The sequence below is a fragment of the Henckelia pumila genome, chromosome 4 (assembly GCF_033568475.1).
Source record: "Henckelia pumila isolate YLH828 chromosome 4, ASM3356847v2, whole genome shotgun sequence".
Taxonomy (NCBI): Eukaryota; Viridiplantae; Streptophyta; class Magnoliopsida; order Lamiales; family Gesneriaceae; genus Henckelia; species Henckelia pumila.
Window position 1 is genome coordinate 31,114,945 of NC_133123.1, and position 20,566 is coordinate 31,135,510.

General features: G+C 33.3%; 2 protein-coding genes across 5 annotated transcripts; one reads left to right on the forward strand and one right to left on the reverse strand.

The window, feature by feature from the left end:
• Positions 1–1,099: 1,099 nt before the first annotated feature.
• LOC140865831 (uncharacterized) lies at positions 1,100–3,698 on the forward strand. Of its 2 annotated transcripts, none has more exons than XM_073270621.1 (5): positions 1,100–1,380; positions 1,996–2,635; positions 2,714–3,038; positions 3,140–3,221; positions 3,332–3,698. In XM_073270621.1, the coding sequence occupies exons 2-5, from the start codon at positions 2,080–2,082 to the stop codon at positions 3,512–3,514; spliced, it is 1,146 nt and encodes a 381-aa protein (XP_073126722.1). In that variant the 5' UTR covers positions 1,100–1,380; positions 1,996–2,079; the 3' UTR covers positions 3,515–3,698. The 2 variants fall into 2 exon arrangements, with proteins under 2 accessions (XP_073126722.1, XP_073126723.1); XM_073270622.1 differs by having other exon boundaries at positions 2,010–2,635.
• Positions 3,699–5,274: 1,576 nt separating this feature from the next.
• LOC140862767 (uncharacterized) lies at positions 5,275–10,852 on the reverse strand. Of its 3 annotated transcripts, none has more exons than XM_073265802.1 (14): positions 10,707–10,852; positions 10,419–10,523; positions 10,236–10,325; positions 9,468–9,533; positions 9,231–9,296; positions 9,006–9,091; positions 8,124–8,169; positions 7,992–8,046; positions 7,417–7,493; positions 6,931–7,126; positions 6,728–6,855; positions 6,543–6,647; positions 5,624–5,782; positions 5,275–5,529 (listed from the first exon to the last, which is right to left on the reverse strand). In XM_073265802.1, exons 2-14 carry the CDS (start codon positions 10,437–10,439, stop codon positions 5,455–5,457), a joined length of 1,170 nt encoding a protein of 389 aa, XP_073121903.1. In that variant the 5' UTR covers positions 10,440–10,523; positions 10,707–10,852; the 3' UTR covers positions 5,275–5,454. The 3 variants fall into 3 exon arrangements, with proteins under 3 accessions (XP_073121903.1, XP_073121904.1, XP_073121901.1); XM_073265803.1 differs by having other exon boundaries at positions 10,637–10,820; XM_073265800.1 differs by having other exon boundaries at positions 10,419–10,820.
• Between the last annotated feature and the right edge of the window lie 9,714 nt (positions 10,853–20,566).

Here is a 20,566-nt window from a genome sequence, read left to right on the forward strand (position 1 = left end):
CCGTAATCAACAAAAGCTACAGTCTACACAACATTTGTCCTAAAAATTACATGTAATAAAATCCATCACATTCACTTCAAATGATGGCAACAACCTTAACTTCTCCAAATAGTTTCCTTTTTAATGAATACATTTCATTTTATTCCCATCTCAAGACCACCCATACATGATTCGCAAAGATTCTCAAAACTTTTCTTGGCTGGCAAATGTGCACTGTTTACGTATGCATTAGATATGCAAGAATTGGGCACCCATTTAACTATATAGTTTGATGAAGACATAATTCTGTTCAATAGTACACATTGCTTTTTACATCTTCGATTTTGGTTTGTTATACTATCATAATTAAGATACTACCCGCGTACATATTCGACTAAATATTTTGAAATTTTTAGATATTTTATAATATATATAAAAGATCGAGCTTGCAATGTACACTATTAAACAGTTTTTGAGTTATATTTAGCGACTTTAAAACGCAAAATATCGAAAGTTATTTATTTTATGACTAATGTATAAAAATTTATTATGCCTACATATATATATTCAATATAATCCAAAGTCGATACCCGAAGGGTCCCTATATTTGCATGTTTGGTCACATGGGATTGCATTTTGGACGCAGACAACCTTGACCCTCTCCCACGCCTTGAGCCAAATCAACTGCTCTATTAGGCAAGTTATGATGCCAGCACAATCCTCTTCTTTTCCAGAGCAATTAATTGCTTATAGCCCGTTATACCCCCGTGAGATCCCGTGTCTCACGATCTTGATCGTTAAAAAACTCTTGACTTGATAATATGACCGTTTTCATACAATGGGAGATGTGTTAATTTCTTATTTTCTTATTTTAGAAGACGAAATTAGACGGAAAGGAGAGGATCTCTGATATTTTAAGAATAATTTTTATTATTTGTTTAAAGATATTATAATTATAATATAATGTAAACTAGTCTAACTCTTGGTACAAGATGCCTCATTACACTTGTGCTAAAATAAAATTGTGAGAGAGATGAAACTAAACTAATATTTGTATTTATACCAGCTATGTTATAAATGAAAAGGGTAAATAAGTTAATTGGGTACAAAGTTGCTCTGGCATTAGGAGAGTTGCTCTGGCATTATCAGAAGCCATTCTTCTTCCTCTCATCATGATGTTCGATTCTATGATTAAACCGACGATCAAAATTCCTCCGATAAAAACATCATCTTTCCCCCATTTCAAATAAATTTTCTTTATTCCCAGCGATTTTCAAGCAACCCTTTTCGCTTCATCTCGTTATCGACTCGAAGAACTCCACCAGAATGGAAAAAGAAACATGAACGGGAGTGAAAGTACTGTTCATAGATTGATGCGGCTCACATTCGACGCAGGCAAAGGTAACTCTACTGAAAGTACAGTTAATTTTTCATGTATCTGCTTTATCATTTTCTGGTCCCATATGTGTGTGTGCTCTGTGTGCGCTTTTATCTCTGTGTTTTGTGGAGCATTAAAAATAGGAACTTTTTGGGAAATGTAATGGTGAGGCTATTTTGAAAATGAAAGGGTGGATTTATGTGTGGTATTAGGAGAATGGGGTAGTGGATTTTAAAGCTTAAAGTTGTGTTCTCTGATGAAAAATGTCGATATCTTGGAAGCTTTTATGTTTGATGTGATCCTACACTTTCACTTGCCGGTACCACCTGCAATCACGAGCCTTTCTGTGGTCCATGCTCGAAGGTATGGTTCCAAGACTTCCTTTATAGAGGGAATAATATATTTTCGAGCTCTTGGGAGAGTTTAAGACTAGGAAAAATGACCATTTTGTAGACAAGCATTACTAACACTAGCCATAGGATCAAGAAGTTGCAGGGATTTGAAATGAAGTTGAAGCTCTGTGTGAGTTCTACTTGGTCTGTTCAGGATTGTGTTAGCCGTTAATGTTTGTGATACAGCGTCGAGTTACTAGTATTTTGAGCATTTGGATGCAATTTTAACTCTGTTATTACATCAAGACTGATTCTTTAAGGACTACAAGATTTCTTTGACATCTGGATTTCTGGAGCAATGTGGTATATATTTGGTCTCAACTGACAGCCATGAGGAAGTACTCAGGATCGTTTAGGCACTCCGGTGCCTATACGAGCCCAGGAACACCTGAATATGGCGGTACCATAGACGAAGTTCCGAAAGGATGGAGTTCCGAGCGAGTGCCTCTGCCAACAGGTAGTGGTGGTCGAAGGCATATTAGTGCTGCTGCTTTGATACCCTTTAACAGTGGGAGGGCTTTGCCTTCGAAATGGGACGATGCTGAGAGATGGATTACGAGCCCTGTTTCAGGTCACAGTTCTTTCAACACTTTAGCGGCTCAATCTCAGAGGCACCCAAAGTCAAAGAGTGGCCCGTTGGGATCTCCCGGACTCGGGTACCTATCCAACTATTCACCCACCATGGATGGCGGCAGTGTCAAGAACTTCATGGGAAGTTCGCCGCTTACTACTGGGGTGTTGGTCCCTGAAGGTTTATCCATTCAGTATGATGCTAGGATGGTTTCAAAATCTGATTCTATGTACCCTGGAAATAGTATAAACCGGAGTACTAGTGTGCCTGGGATGTCGGATGTTCTCAGTGAAACTATGTTTCCTGCTTCTCAAGGTACATATATTGTTCTCTCGTACGATAAAACTGGTTTTGTGAAAATTCATGTTTTCAATTGACGAATTGAATATATAGGAGACAGACTTGATAGAACAGAGGAGGAAGAAGGCCTAGTTTCCCCGGATGTTTCGCGAAGGGATATGGCGACTCAAATGAGTCCAGAAGGAAGCACTCATTCGTCTACCAAAGGGAGACTATCATTCTCCATTTTGCCTCCATCTGGATCAGACCAAAATGACAGTGTTGCTGCAAAAGACGAAGTTAGAGATGTCCAGGTCGACAAAGGCACCAGCACAGGCAGGGACACCAAGAAACAAGGACCAAGGAAGATGAAAGAAACAAGGAATACTGAAGACTTACCTTCACCTTGGAGTAGTGCTGAAGCAAGGAAAAACGTCAGGTATGTCCATTGTCAACATGTGAATTAAGGATCATAAATTAGAGAATTCTTAAAATCCCAAGAGAATGCAAGATAACAAGGTTGCTTCTCGCACTTTGCAGGTTGCAAAGAGAAGAGGCCAAGATCAGTGCTTGGGAGAATTTGCAGCAGGCTAAATCTGAAGCAGCAATTCAAAAACTCGAGGTCCGTTCGTGTTGTTAATGAACCTGATGTATCTTATTATGATTCTTTTCTTTTCTTTTCTTTTGTTTGTTTAAATTTAGTCTCCCTTGATAACAATTAAGTTTGATCAGATGAAGCTAGAAAAGAAGCGATCAGCCTCGATGGACAAAATCTTGAAGGAACTCGAAACCTCACAGGCAAGAGCTCAAACCATGAGAAACTCACTAATGGAAAATCAAACTCCTCGAGCTTCTTCTATGTTTGTGAAGATGCGCTCTTTCAGTCATCGCTTGCTTTGCCATAGGAATTGGTAGAGCTGTTTCATTGGAATAATAAATGATTCTTTCATGCTTTGCTATTAAATTATAAACTTGTTCATGCTTTTCTTGGCCTCAAATATTGTTTGTACTACCTGTCACTTATAGGTAGGTCTCATCATGTTTCTGTAGCCGACTGTTCCAAATTCCAATTACAATGAAATGCCAAATCAAAACCAAATCATTTGGACCATTCCATTTCCTGTTCTAATTTCTAAAATGCGAAAATAAAACGATGATATGATAAGCACAAAAGGTCAACTAGTTATAAATTATTTGTTTTTATTAATAAAATAAAGAATTAAATACTTCAAAATGTATTTACAATAAATTTATTATAAGATTATTAATTATTTTTATAAAAATATAAGATAATATTAATTATTAGTTTTTATTGAAAATGAAATATGAAGGGTTAAATTTAAATTATTCTTTAAATGTATTTAAAATTAATTTACATTTCTGATTCCACTCCGATTGATTTACAAGCCGAAACCTTAGCAAGTTTGGGTTCCAAAATCAATAAGATTAACAATTGTTTTCAAAAATTAATCTACACTTCTGATTCCACATTTTAGGTTGATTATTTTTACCGGTGTTACAAAAAAAAATCATCTATATAAGATAATGTTTGAAAGAACTTCTAAGATACATTTACCAACATTTTTTAACAAAATTTCATCTACCAAACACTACCTACGACCACTTAGGCAGCACCTTAGTACTAGAGGATCGACCGCGATTCTGATTTTCACATTAATCGACAATCTAGATAACACAAAAATACATATAAAACGGTTTCGCAAGCAAATTTTGTACACCTACTCTTCTATTTGAATCATCAACAAAAAAAAATATTATTTTTTATTATAAAATAAACGAGACTGACCAAATGTCACAAATAAAGACATGTTACATCATCTAACAAAAGACCTCCTCCTCGATCAATATACTTAATTTTTTTAAAAAAAATACTCAACAATTTGTATTAAATTAAGAAATGAAAAATGCCATAAATTTCGAGTTTTAATCCGTTATTAAAAAAAGTTGGAAAAATATGGAAATGTGCAAACATTTGCACCAAAAAATACCTCCTAGATGCTAAACAATGGGTAGTCGCCCATCTACCGGTTTTTATAACATTGATTTTTAACTTTTAAGAACTGAAAATGAACTGAGTTTTGATTCCAGTTTTGAACCGAAATCAAAAGGCTAAATTTGGTTTCAGATTATGAAAGACGGTTTCACAATCTTACAAGGTATAAGTAGGGATGAAATCCTCTGCAACACTTAGTACTACAAACTGTACTACATTTTGCTAAAAAAACTCGTTTGCACAAATTATTAAAAATTAATTTAACTAAACAACATGGATGAATAAAATATAATTAATCATTGATAAAATTTTCGATTCACCTATTTTTTCTAGGCAATATTTTTTCTAGGCAATAAATTGTGTCCCAACCATGATAAATGAGTAAAACAATTTATTGATGATTTTTTTACTTGAAAAAATAAGTGAATCAAAAATTTTATCAATGATTAATTATATTTTGTTCATCCGTGTTGTTTAATGAATTTAATTTTTAATAATTTGTGCAAACGGGATTTTTTTTAGCAAAATGTAACACGGTTTGTAGCACCAAGTGTAGCAGAAGATTTCGTCCCGTATAAGTATCTTGAACTTGGTTAGTGCTAAGTATCCCTGGTGTAAACCGTACAACTCAGTAGGAAACATCGTTCCATAACACATCCAATTTAACAAGTTCAATTGTAAATTTGTAATAATAAACGAATCAACAACTATTCATGTTTACATAACCGACTAATAAATAAATCAGAAAAACATTTGGTTTCATGATCATCCACGAATCCCCAAAGCAATGCGTCGCATTTCATAAACAAGACCAGACGTAGATGAAGCCGTTTTTGGGCAACTAATAAGGCCTGTACCTGTAATCTGGGCGTGATGGTCTGCCACCACCCATACTGCCACCGGCTCCATAACCCCACTATCGAACACACACATAACATAAAAAGGATGACCGTTAGTACACTAGTGAGAATATGAAGAGGAAAATTCGATAAGGGACCCACTGTACTCACATCGTCGAAATCCAGACTGCCGTACATTCTGCCATAACCGCCACGCATATGTCCACCATACCCAGGTCCACCATAGCCATATGGCTCAGGAGGATTATTCACCATGAAATTACTACTGGGGCTAGGATCATCAATTGGCGTAGCAGAATCAATTGCAACCTGCAATGCATCAGATTAAAACCACCTTTATATTACTAATATTATTTCTCATTTACAATTACCATGTATGTTAAAAACCAAAAAAATACAAGGAATGCTAAATCAAACATCTGTAAATAGAAACGGGCCTGGGCATTTCAATTTCAAAATATATCATCATTAAGGCAGAAACAAACTCAACTCCAAGCCCGAGGAAACCAAGTTAAAGTCTCATTCTGTATTCACCACGGACCTCCAGTTATATAATGTAAAGCAGCGACATCAGTTTATAGAAGGATTTCTTAATTTAAACCCTCTACGATCTCATCACCATAGAAAGAAGATCCACAAATGCAAGAATACATAGTGAAACTGAAGGCGTAGGGGCAGATGTCGTCTACAAAAAATAATGCATAATAATCAATTGCTGTTGGGGTATTTAATTTGTGGAGATCTTCTGAGGCTGCCATTGGAAGGACAGTCCTAGTAACTGATAGAAGAGAAAAAAACAATATGCCCTCTGTCAGATAACCAAGTGATCACTTTTCTGTTTGACAAGCATTACCGGAATCAGTCCAAAGTTTTAGGTACTTTCTAACTAGTGACAGGTCAAACTGAACAAGCTAGACCGGTCTCATCGAGCATTGCAAAGATGTTCGAGATTTTAAATTGCAGATAACTTCAGGGAAATTAGGAATCACAATGAACTAAAACCTAAATCTTTAAATATCAGAAGTGTAAAACATCTGTAAAAATCAAAACTTCATGGACGGAGTCACACCTGGTGCCCACATATTTCATGAGATCTTCTAGCTACACGGTCTGCAACACCATCATCAGCAAAAGTGACAAAACCAAATCCTCGATGACCAGTCCTCTTGGGATCCTATGCAGAGTAGAACGACAATTCACACAATTATTTAAACAAGTACAGGTAAAATATGAGCTATCGCATCTATTTCTTACCTTTGGAACATAAACATCTAAAATACGACCAAATCTGCCAAAATATTGGCGAAGATCTTCTGCACTTGCCTCCTGAGGAAGCCTGCCAACAAAAACCTTTTTGCCCATTCCACGAGGTGGTTCCCCTCCTTAATCAACAATTATAAACTTGAGCAACACATCGTTTAGAAGATGATCAAGATTGATTTCAGGAATCAACTTACTTCCATAAAAAGGACCAGGGTGATGATCATACAAGGTTGGAGCACCAAGTGCAGCATATCTAGTTGCAGCACTAATGTAAGCATTATAAGCTCCATATCCTCCTCCTCCTCCTCCTCCTCCACCACCACCACCACCACCACCACCCCCACCCCCACCCCCCTGAGGCATTCTGCTAACAGGTCTGACATCCTCCTCCTATAGTAGATTATCATTTATCACAAGAACAAGAATAAATAAGCAACTGTCAAATACTAATGAAATTTCTTTATACCCTAGAATTAAAACAGGCGACTGAAAAGCTTAAAACGATCGTCTGTGTGCAGTGTTTTTTTTAACACAAAATTGAAGGCATTGCCTTAAAAAGAGCAAGTGACAGATGATAGAGGACAGACGACAGCCAATACAATCAAAAAAATTCAGGAGACTCTAATTAAACAATGAATGTAGAAATTTAACCAGAATCTGAAAAATAAAATTGTAGCTACCTTTGGAGTTGCCCTGTCCACAACTATAGTTGATCCTCCCAATTCGTGTGCATCAGACATCAGATCATCCACTGCATCTGTGATTACAAAAGACGGGATGGAAGGTTGGTTCTGCAGTAAATGAGAAAAAATAACAAGGAAAAATGGCACAGCCTGCACGCCAAATGCATATTAAAAAGAGTCATGAACATGGCAGCAAGTAGTCAGATTGAAAAGCTTAACCTTTCCAGCATTCTAAATTGGTCACAAGGATACATAAGAATTCCCAAAATCATGAAAAGTCGCCTCAACTTAAGTTTACTTTGCGATTCATAAGGAGAGGGCGTATGACGTTGAATTCGTACAGTTAAGAACCACATGGCCAAGCCAAATTACTACCCAGCGCGAGATGGATGGGAAGGAACACTTCTAAAAGCCAATAACTTAAGAAAATGGCTAATTACAGCAAGATGAAAGGATGTGTGCATTTGATGTTTCTTGAAAATAAATAAGGATATACTGGTACCATATTGTATGCACTTGAAGATTTAGAAAAGTAAATAAGACCATAAGAATGACATTAACAAAAAAATTACCGGCACTTGAAAAGGTGATGAATCCAATTCCACGATGACCTTTGGTATTTGGATCCTGAGAACAAAAATCAGATGGTTTGATGCTACCTATTTCAAACTGTCATTCATAGGAAATGAGACAGAAGTGTTCACCTTTGGCATGTATAAATCTGTTATGTCGCCGTACTTTTCGAAATGGCTGCAAATGAATATATCATAAAACACAATTAGTCTCATCAAGTGTAAATCCACGGGCCATTTAAATATATAAGTCTGGTCTTGTTTTCAATTCAATAAAAGGGACTCTTGACTTTTTAATTCAGTCAAAGGGTCTCAATTAAGGGTAGTTTGGTCTTCTTTTTTTTTTTTGAAAAAAAAAAATTATGTCCAGCACTCATTTTCCCTCCTCTCTCCTCTCCAGGATTCGAACCTGACTCTCCTCTCTCCTCCTGGACTCTAACCACTAGACCACCAATATTTTTGATAATAATACTACACAATAAAATATATATACAATGGTTTGGGTTGACCCAAGCCTGGGTCGACCAAGCCGGGCTGCCAGGCTTGGGTCAACCCAGGCTTGGTCGACCCAAGCGGTCGACCAAGCTGTCAAAGCGGTCGACCAAGCCCAAGCCTTGGTCGACCGCTTTCCCAAGGCGATCGACCGCTTGGGCAGGGAAGGCGGTCGACCGAGCCCAAGCCTTGGTCGACCGCTTTTCCAAGGCGGTCGACCGCTTGGTGAATAAAAAAAAAAAAAAGAAGAAGAAGAGGGAAAATGAGGAAGGAGAGTGAGAAAAGAAGACAGAAAAAAAAAACAACAACGCAGAGACGTGAAAGAAGAGAAGGAGGAGAGAGAAAACACTTAAAGCATGGGCAATATAGTCTTTTCGATCAGAGGTCTATCTATTGAATTAAAAACAAGACCAGGTCTATATCCCTCATTTTCCCGTAAATCCACACCCAATTCTCACACAGAAAATCAATAAATTTAGACAACACAAGAGAGCAAGAATAGGCACACGGGGTCCAAGGGACCTTCTAAATGCAGCTTCAGTCACAGATGGTGGAATCCTCGCCACAAAAATCCTGGTCACTTTCTTTGATGGTGCTCTCATCTCCTCCTGCGAATAACACGTAGAAGATTCAAATAAAACATCAGCATTATTACCAGCAAATATATAAATTCAGGTGTAAGCGAGTGGCTTATGGATAGGTTCAGGATTTTGAAATGTGAAACCGCTGAATGATTGAAAAAGTAACCTTAGGTGTGGCTATTTTGACTTCCAGCACCCTATTGCCAAGAAAGTGATCGCTAGTTAATGCAGCCTGTAGCATGCACAGTCAGAATATATGTTGTTACAAATACTGCTTGAAATTCTGCTCTCAGGCATATATAGAAAAACTAAAATGGACAATTAAATGAACCTTGAAACTCAAACCATGCAGAATAACATAAGAGGGTCACAATCATTCGTCAAAGATGTAACATTACATTACCTTGGCATCCTCAATAGCAGCAAACGTTACATAACCAAAGCCGCGCGAACGGCCTGTGGACCGCTCCTGAAATCATCACAACAAAGAAGAAAAGGGATGTGTATATTATCGAAGCCACCAATACCATAACTGTAAGAACTAAGAAAGTATAATTGCGTTCCCAATGCAGCAAATATGAAGAAAAGGAAGACATATCATAACAAAATGATATCCCACCCCGTCCCAAAAGTCCCATAAAGCAGTTCCAGGCATACAAAAGTAACTATCAAATATGACTGGCCATTGCTCACTAATCAGCGCATGATTCTATTGATATTCGAGATAAGCATCTTAAACAGCATGTTTCAAACACATTCATCCAGGTTGGAATTTCTCACACGAAATAATGAAAATGAGCTGCATTTCTGACGCAGTTCAAAACCAATTGTCCTTTGTCATTTTAACATTAAGAAATCTCAATTATCGCATTCATAAAAATTTCCGCCAGAATGCATAATATTTAGTCCAACAAATACTTGGACTAGATCATTTACAATGACGTACAAGGTCAGAAATCAACAAAAAAACATAAATTTCCCACAATTATGCATTCATCGGAGATACAGTTTATCAATTCCTTCCAACTAGAAGTCCAATAACAAACATGGAATGGAAGCCTAAACATTTTGAAAATATAAAAAACATTAAGCCTGTAAACTCCAGAAGAATAGTCAAAAGTGTCGGGACACCAAAACCAGATCTTTATAACAAAAACGGCAGAGAACTAACCTTCATCACGATACAATCTTCTAATTCCCCAAACTTGCTCATGTATTCTCTCAACCCTTCAGTATCCACATCCCAGGGAACTCCCAAAACCTAAAGAGGAAAGCCAAAGCGCATTCACAAAATCACAAACTCGATAGGACAACTGCTTTTCTTGGTCCCATTGATGAAAATCTGTAAACTTACGACAAGCTTCCGATCAGACATGACGATTGACGAAATAGGGGCTGCCGCTCTCGAATTCCTCCCCTCTCTCTCTCTCAAGAACCCTCAATCGCTCAAGCACTCTTCCTGCACACAACAATAGGCACACCTCTTTCTCACAACGCACAATCAGCACAAGATACCAAAGCAAACTCACCATTTTCTACGAATCCTTGATACCGAAAACAAAAAAAAAATACCTCAAGAAAAAACAGAATTCAAAAAGGAAATGACTCCGAATAGCTTCGGGGCACTCATCGGTTCACTGACCTTTCGATTCGATTGGGGATTACCAAAACCCTAAAGTCGCTCGCTCGCTCGCACGCTCGCGCTCCCCCTCTCAATCTCTCGCCGCTCAGCCTTTCGCGGTCACAGGCTCAACTCGATTCTGTTTTTCATGTTATATTTCGCAAAGATGAAAAGTAGCGATTTATCCCATGTGGACCTAAACACGCTTTTACTTTTTTAAAAAAAAAAGAATTTGGAAAATTGAAAATTGAGAAGACAACCCGAGATTATACTTCATCCTTCATCGTTGTTAAATTTAACATGAGATCTCGGATTAAAATCTCAACGGAACAAACTTTTTTGCTCAACTAAAGAAATTTGAGGCGAACCAACATCCCTAAGAGTTGAGAACAAGGTTAAAAACCTCTCGAATTATGTGATATTGTTGATATAGTTACATGACATATTTCATATAAAACAGTTATATACAAATTTTTTTATAAATTAGATATAACGGTTTAGCATCATTTGATTTAAAACGTTTCTTCTAAATATGAAAAACATACCAAATCATCTTTTGGCTGCACGAGAATTTTTAGGCGCTCTTATCTATACTATCTATATTTTTATGTTAAAAATGTGATGAATAAAGATAAAATAATATGTTGGTGTAAAATTTTTTATAATTGCACAATCAACCCTATTTATTTTGATATACTCATTCAATTTGAATTGCAGTTTGACCCCTAATTATTTTTTATAATTATGAAATTATCCCTATTTTAATATAAACCAAATTAATTAAAAAAAATTATACAAGCACGCAAAGTGTGCGTCCGAATACTAGTTACAATAATGTATTTAACATTATCTGTTTCGTCAAAAAAATAATTATTATAATTTATTTTAAAAAATAATTATTATTATAATTTATTTTAAAAAAATATATTAATATTAACTCTTATATGCACGCCTTGCGTGAAAACCTAGCCAAACTTTAGATCCTCTCCACCTTACTTCCAACACGCTAGTCCTCGACCCGTACTTATAAATTATAATTTCATGTGTCCAATCCAGGCTAAATCCGTTAAACCCACTAAAAGTTATATAATTACCAAAGTTTATATATTACAGTTACACGATAGAAAAAATTTATAAATCAATGAAAGTTACTTTCCGAATTTATATTAATTAATGATATTTAAAAATAAAAAATATTATAAGAAGTCAAAATCTATTCATCAATATTCGATTAATAAATATATTTTTTCAATTTTTTTTAACAAGGTACTTGAAAAAATGAGGGAACATGCATTACACTATTAGTTGTCGTCGATGTCATAATATTATACAAAGAAAAAAAAATTACTTTTAGTCGGGTGATATATCAAATTCCGTTTCTCTAGTTAATATAAAAATTCATTAATTTTATTTTAAACCTAAAGTGATCGAATACTTAATACACTGACATGCATGTATTCTCAACATATGGATCGATATGGTGTCAATTGTCATTACGATTTACGCGCACCGATTAACGATGGTTACTTGATCATGTTGAAACAATTAAGCATCCAATACTCAATTAAATGGCTAAATATATATATAGCTAATTCACCAAAAGCACCATATCTCTGGCGTGAATTTCTTCCTCGTGACTCAACATCTACAGCCTAGCTACTAGCATGAATCTGTAACATTGTTATGAATACTGAAACTGAATGTTTGAACACAAGTATAGACTTTTAAGCATTTTCACATGAAATTATATCGAAAATTCTTATTAAACTTCAATATTTTGATTAGTAACTAGCTTATTACGATTTTATTTGGGTTTTTTTTTCTGAAGATCCGTCTTTTCTACTTTCTATAGCAAAAACAGAATTTTATTGGAAGTTCAAATGCCAAATGGATCGATCAAATCACGTACATACAGAACTAAAATAAAGAACAATTCGTTTCACATGTTTTAATTTCGATTCAACTAATTTTCACCCGATATAAAAGATAGATTCATTCAGTTCCATTTTGATAACGAGCTTGTATGTGAGGCCTTGGATGGGCCACGAATTTGTCCATGTACTCCATAGACAGGAGTGGCATGTAAATGTTGCTGAAAAAGCAAACACTGAATTATTGCACCAGCTGTATTGCAAGGTAATTCCCTCAACTTTATCTTTAGGTTAAAAAGACATAAAAACTAAGAATATAGAAAAATTTGCCAACATATGTGTAAATTTTTAGTTTGTAAGTATAATATTCTATAAATATTAATATATACTTCCATGACGTCGGTAATTCGTCAAAAATTCTCCTATATAACTTTATATAATCAATGTCGTATCCTCTACATCAAACGATGATTTCAGCACTACATAATTTTACTAATAAATGTCGTATCGTTCACACCAAAAAATGATTTCAGCACATCTACATCGAACGATGATTTAAAAGCTACATAATTTTATCGATAAATGTTATATCATCCATGCCAATGATTTTAGCGCTAGACACAACACATGTGACTTTTATTGTACAATGTTGCGAGAGTTTTCTACATTTGGTACCACTCGCCAGCGCAAATAAACGCATCACAGAGCGCCACAGCTAACCAAATCGGCAAACCATTAATATTGCTCTTCAAGCTCTCGCACTCCTCCAATGGCTTCCTCCAGGCCTCTCCTCTTCACCCTCCCACTCATTCTCCTCGTCTTCCTCGCCTCCGCTCAAGCCGACGAGTCCACATTCGGAATCGCCGGCGGCGCGCTGAATCCGTACGAGGAGACGGAGGAGGTGTCGTTCTACGACGGCGAGGAGGTTTCGGAAGGAATGGACGAAGAATTCATACACGGCGGAGCCTCGACTCGGAGGTCTTTGTTCTGGGGGAAAGTGATGAGGTACTACATTTCCTACGGCGCGCTGTCGGCGAACAGGATCCCGTGCCCGCCGAGATCTGGGAGGTCGTACTACACTCACAACTGCTACAGAGCCAGGGGACCCGTGCATCCCTACACCCGAGGCTGCTCCGCCATCACCCGCTGCAGAAGGTAACCGGATTCAATCGGCCACTTGTGTGTGTGATTTACGTGTTTTGAGGGGGAAATGTTGCAGATCTGTTGTTGATTCGTCGAATCGATGGGATTTTCTAGTGTGACGCGTTAATATTCTCTTAATTGGGTTTAAATTACTTTAAACCGCGCAAAAACGTGATTTAATTATTATTATTTTGTTATTATTAAACTGTGATAATTATCTGCTTTATGTTTTTGGAGTTTACGCTTTGCAGGGGTAGGGTAGAATCATATGATTCATGCTTAATTACTCGAATTGTTAGCTGTTGATGCTTAATTATTCAACTTGGTTATCTAATCGCACAGGTTTGATCGAGGTGATTTACCTGAACAACGTTTTATGAATACTGTTGCGTTAGTTCGAGGTGATCCAATTCATGTCAACAAAATAAGAACTATGAGTTTCTATGACATAAAAAAAAATAATGGTTTATCGAATAGCGAATAGCCAAGAATCATAAATTAACCAAGTACTTTGAGAAGAGACAACATAACATATGTAGGACATATGATAATCATGTTTTAAAAATATTTTAATTATACATAATGACTTTTATGCTAAATATAACTTTAAAAAGATATTATGTTTTTTTGAAAAAAAAAATTAGATATTAGAAAAGCGATTCTAGAAAAATTTTATGAATTTGTGATGAACTTCAAATTCATATCTTATTTTTCCATTGGTTTGAAATGTATGGTTCTGAAAATTCCTTAGAATATTTTTTTAAATAAATATGTGAATCTTATTATCGCTAAAAATAAAAACACCGAAATGGAAAAACAACTATCGATTTTAGGGGGGAGAAAATCGATCTAATTATCCTCCTTGCCAAGGAATCCAATTATTAAACATAAAAAAACCAAGTATTAATAATAAGTTGTTTTGCATTTGTTTTTCTATGGTATTTAAACTTGTATTTGTAAAATTATTTTGCGTTGTATTGTTCTTTATATTCATTTTATCACTGTCTCGGGAAATTTTTTTTTTCTATAGGAATTGATTCCGTTCAGTTTGTTGGTTTTGCATATATATTTGGATTCCTTGGAAAAGAGGAGGATTATATTGAATTTTCTAGCATCAGTAATTATTTCCATTCTGGTTTTTTATTCCCATTGATAATAGCATTACATATTTATATATAAATGAATAAATGATGTTTATGTATTGGAATTGCTTCAATTTGTTGGTTTTGTACATTTATTCGGATTTTTTTGGAAATGATGAGGATTAGATTGAATTGTTCTAGTATCAGTCGTTTCTATTCTGGTGTTTTATTCCTAGTCACGTATTTATATATTCAATTATAATTATTATGATTAATAATTAATTAATATTAATATTATATATATAATATATTCTAAGAAATTTCGACAAGCATAAATTTTAAACCTATCCAAGAATAAGATATAAATTTTAGGGAAAATATTTTTTTTTGTCCATTAACTTGTCTATGTTTTGGTTTTGATCCATCAATTTTTCAAAATTTGGTTTTGGTACACTAACTTTTAATTTTCAGTGATTTTGGTCTAAATGCACACGTGTCAGCTAGACATTGACAAACGTCAACATTTTCCGAGTGATGTCTGTCAATGTCTAGCTGATACGTATGCAGTTGGACCAAAATCATTAAAAATTAAAAGTTAGTATACCAAAACAAAAATTTAAAAAGTTAATGGACCAAAACCAAAAATGAACAAGTTATTAGACCCAAAAAAAATATTTTCCCTAAATTTTATGCTCATTTACGAATTCATAAAATTTTTCTTGAATCTCTTTTCTAGTATCTAAATATTTTTTTGAAAAGAAAGATAGTTTATTTTTAAAATCATATATTTAACATAAAAATAATTATGTAGAAGGTTTTTTTATTTTAAATACAAATTTTTTATAACATTTAATTCATTTATTATATTTTTTTGTAATTCAAGAAAAATTTGAACTAGTTGACTGATCTATTTCATCAGATTGCTATTTAGAATATTTAATCAGATGTTTGTGTTTTCATAAGGTTGAGTTAAAAGTACTTCTTATCTAAATATTAGAGTACATAGGTTTATGTATTTCTAAGATATAATCTAAATTAGGTATATGTAAAGTAGAACACATAGGTGGAGTTTTATGAGGAGAATATATTAGAGCTAGCAACTCCAACGTTCTCCAAAATGGCGTTTTTTTATTGTCATCTTCTATTTTGGAGGATGCTACAATGATTCGATCTCCCGATATGGAGAACCACTTTAGCAATAGAGATTGATTTTGGAGATGACATTAATTACAAAAATGTCATCTTCCAAAATTGTTAATCGAATCTTTTTAAAAAAATATTATTCTTTGGTCTTTTTTTTCAAATTTTTGTTTGTTATTTTCAGCCCTTATATTAAATTTTAGTAGGATATTTGGTCCAATTTTTTTTTATTTGAATGTTCTCTTTTTTTATTATTATTTATTTGAATAATGCTAAAGGTACAACCAATATATCGTACAACGATATTTACCACAATTATGTGGTGATATTTTGCTATTATCTCGTGAGATTTTGATATGATACCGTGAGATTTTGCATTCAATGTATCGTGAGATTTGATAAATTAAAATTTTGTATTGAATTCTTTGTGGTGTAAAAATTGTTGTACAAATTTGGTTATACATGTAGCATTGCTCTTATTTTTTTGTAATATTTAAATCAAATCAAAGGCAAGTAATAAACAAGATCATTAAAAATTAATATATTATTATATGTTGTTACGAAGACATCAAATTACTTAATATTAAAAAAAAATCACACAACAAAAAAAAGTTCACGCAACAACAAAAAAAAAAGTTTGCAGACTTAATTAGGGGTGGTTCGGTACGGTATATCGCTGTATTCAACGAATATCGCATACCATACCGAAAATTTCGATACCTATACCGTTCCGAAAATTTCGGTATGACAAAAATCCAAACCGTTCTTAGCGAAAAATTTCGGTATACCGAAATTCGTTACGATATCGGTATGATATCGTGTATACCGAAATTCGGTACGATATTCGGTACGATATCGGTATGATATCGCAGTATCATACCGATACCGTGTATACCGATTTTTTTTATATTTTTTTCGGTATACCGATACCGTACCGAAATTTTCGATATATACGATTTTTTTTTGGTACGATATAGGCGGCATGACGAAATTTCGTTATTTTTCCCCAGCTCTAGACTTAATATTGTGTGCGGTTTGCAATTTGATGGAAAATAAATGCATAATTGAGGAAAATATATACGACCAAAATAAACATTTAATTGAGCTTGGTTTTATAATATGTTACATAATTATTTATTTATTTAATATATATTATGGTTGGTACTGAAAAAAATAATAAATAGAGAAAACACGAGTTGGAGAAAATTTTTAATATGGATACATAAATCTCTATTTTAGATGATATAGAATGAAAAATATGGAGATTATGACGGCCTTACTGGGTGTATTTGTAATGTTCTTCTTAGATTTAAGGTTTCTACCACTTCAGGTTTTGCACACCTTCTGAAATTCTTTCTTCCGAAAGCATGATAACTTTCCACTGGTTTAGGGGTCATTGTATTGGATTTATTGAGATTGTTTGTAATAGAAGGATTTACCTTTTTTCGTCTCATGCAATTTTACCTTTTTTCGCAAATGTTGAAATCATGGTTCCTAAAGATTAATGTTACTGAAATTACAAAAAAATTTATTAGGTCTTAACGTGAATTTCGTGCGGAGAAAATTGAATATTTTGTTTCAAAAAATAATAAATTTATTTTTTAATTTTTTTTAAAAAATAAACTAAATTTCACCATCTCAATTATATTATTATGATTCAATCATGTTATGACCCAAGTTCATCATGAGCAAAGCCTCAAGTGAGTGTCCAAATTAGTGGAATCGATGAATACGAAGCTAAATATATAGTCACGAGTTTAATTCTTCCTACCAAGACTTTTTCAATTGAACATATTGTACTGAACTTATGTGGTATGGTTTAACCGAATGACATGTTTTTCGGGGTACTTTGTTAAGCTCGAAAGTCACTCAGTGTACACCCATGCTCGTACCATCCACGGTTTCCTTGTAAAAAAAAATCATGGCTAGCAACATCATGCATCAAATTTTCGAAATGTTGTAAATGTTCAAGTGTAAATCCTTTTAACAGAACATGTCTCACTTACTTTTATTAGTATAGTAGTGTGGTTTACATAGCTAGTACTAACTACCGTCTCAAGCTCGATAGTTTAACTAATATGCATCAATCTGATAGCGACTGCGGGTTTCCTCGTAACCAAAAAATAAAGTAGGTTCATGACCAGCCAAATCTTATATCAAAATTCGTGAACGATTGTAAACATTCGAAACTAAACTAGATTACAATTCTCGGGCGACTCTCTAATGCGAAACACACCACAAGCATTCCAAAAATATCAACCATTATGACAGATCTTTCGCAACTAGTAAAAACATAAGATTCTTGTCCTATATTATAAATGTACTAAACAATATTCAAACAATCAAATTTAGTACACACACTTAGGAAATTGTCTTCTAGTAGATTTCAAGAAATCATGTTCGTGAAAACTGAATGGGCCTTTCACAAACTTAACACCATGCTAAGTGGACTCTTACACTGTCCCAATCACACTCAATGGCCCATGATTGTGTCACCATCGATGGCTTTGGTTCAACCTAAACCGTTAGAATTTCTATTTATAAATTATAGAATTTAATTTAGAGGCACAATCTAGCTATTCCCTTTCCTTGAATTATTGTGAGATTGCATTTGAATGAAATAATTTGATTTGGGAATATAACTTAAGGATGAAGTTCAAATTATATTCATTTGGACGTATTTGGAATCCGTCACGGTTAGTGACGTTACAAAACTGTACATGAAAAATTATTAACTTATTGATCCACCACACAGTATTATCTAAAAACCTTGAAAACAATGAAAAAAAAGTGTTCACGATAAAATAAAAAAAAAAAAAATTGGGTAGTCTCGGAAATTTTTCTCATTAGAAAATAAAAATATAATACATATCATCTTATTTGTGTCGCAATTTTCTCTCAAAATGTCGATAACTTCTTTAATTTAATGTTGTAGGTAAATTAGCAGAGTTTGGAACTTTGGTAGTTTGGTGTAATAAGTCGGACTAAAATTCAATTATTAAAGGGCCTCTAATTTCATTATCATTAATAATAATAATAATAATATAGTATAGATGCATGATACTTATAAGATATTTACAGGAAAACAGATATCAGACATAATCGTGTTTCAAACTATGCTACAAACATTAATTTTAAGAAAATAAATATTTCTAAAAATAATTTTAAAAAACCCTGCGTACATTTTTCAATGGATAATGCTATGTGTACATAGAGTTTTACAAAAAAGCTTACACGTCATGTTAAATTAGGAAAGTATATCAAAATTCTTTTAATATATCTTTATTTTCAACATACAATTATTTGTATTGTTCAAAAAAACTCTTAACAAAAAAATTATTATTTTTTATTTTATTATTTATTGTGTAGTATTAGGTATATCAAAATTGATCCCGACACCAGTTAACAGATAATTATCGGATTAAGGTGAAGGTTTTGGGGTTCAGGTTAAACCCGAAATATTTGATTTTTTAAATTTTTTTTACAAAATAATTAAATACACATAATAATAATCAATATATTTTAATTTAAATACATAATAACAAAAGCTCACTTATATAATTCTATATATTTAAATTTGAAATTTCAAGTGTACAGATTTTAAAATATACTTAATACACAAAATAAAAATTATTTTTAAAAATCAATATTTTACAAAATAATTATTACATGTTGAAAATCTATGATACAATATACAATAATTTTTTTTCAAACATAAAATATATAAAAATATATTAAATATTTCTTAATTCTATAAATAAGTAAAAAAAATTTAAAAATTTCTCAAACCAAATCCGAATAAATCAATAGCGATCTTCTCGAACTCGACTAACCCGATCAATCCAAACCTACATGATTTGATTTTTTATTTTGTTTTTTTAACAAAATAATTAATTATTACACATAATAATAATAATAAATATATTTTAATTTAAATACATAATAATAAAATCTCGCTTATATATGATTTACATTTGAAAGTTTAATTTAAAAATTTTAAAATATATTTACTAGAAAAAATAAACAATTATTTTTTTTTGAACTCAGTAAATAATTATATTTTCATAATTTTATAAAATATTTTTTTTGTTGAACTCAGTAAAATTAATTCTATAAGTAATTAATAAAATAATAATAATATTTTTGTTAAAAGATTTTTTGAGCAAGACAAAGAATTGTAGATTGAAAAGAAAGAAATTTTTTTTAAAAAATTGAAATACTTTCCTAATTTAATAGAACGTGTAACCCTCTATGTAAGACCATATGTACATATAGCATAATCCTTTTTCAATTAAAGAGAGGAAAAAAAACACTTTTAGCATCTTTGATTTGGTTATGTGGATATTATCTTATAGGAAATCTAACAATCCATGATTTAATTGTCATGTCAACTCTATAATATTAATTGTGCATATGTGTTGAGATGTGAGCTCTCAAATGAATGATTTGAATATTATTTATATGGCAAGATCTCACTAACCGTATATATCCATATTTCAATCTTGTTTGATCTACTTACTAATAATTCTTGTTTTTCCAAATTAATCCACCAAATAGTAAATTTGGTTTCCCTTTCATAACCCACGTTCATCTTTCCCCCCAAACTTTTGTGTATTGGCTAATTTTGGCAATCCCATAAAGTTTC

Excerpts from the sequence above, each read along its gene's own strand:
- LOC140865831 (XM_073270621.1), top strand. The coding sequence starts at position 2,080 with ATGAGGAAGTACTCAGGATCGTTTAGGCACTCCGGTGCCTATACGAGC. Across the intron at positions 2,636-2,713 it reads TATGTTTCCTGCTTCTCAAG|GAGACAGACTTGATAGAACA; the intron begins GTACATATATTG and ends TTGAATATATAG. Across the intron at positions 3,039-3,139 it reads GAAGCAAGGAAAAACGTCAG|GTTGCAAAGAGAAGAGGCCA; the intron begins GTATGTCCATTG and ends CGCACTTTGCAG.
- LOC140862767 (XM_073265802.1), bottom strand. The coding sequence starts at position 10,439 with ATGTCTGATCGGAAGCTTGTC. Across the intron at positions 8,170-9,005 it reads ACTGAAGCTGCATTTAGAAG|CCATTTCGAAAAGTACGGCG; the intron begins GTCCCTTGGACC and ends ATTCATTTGCAG. Across the intron at positions 8,047-8,123 it reads CAGATTTATACATGCCAAAG|GATCCAAATACCAAAGGTCA; the intron begins GTGAACACTTCT and ends TTTTGTTCTCAG.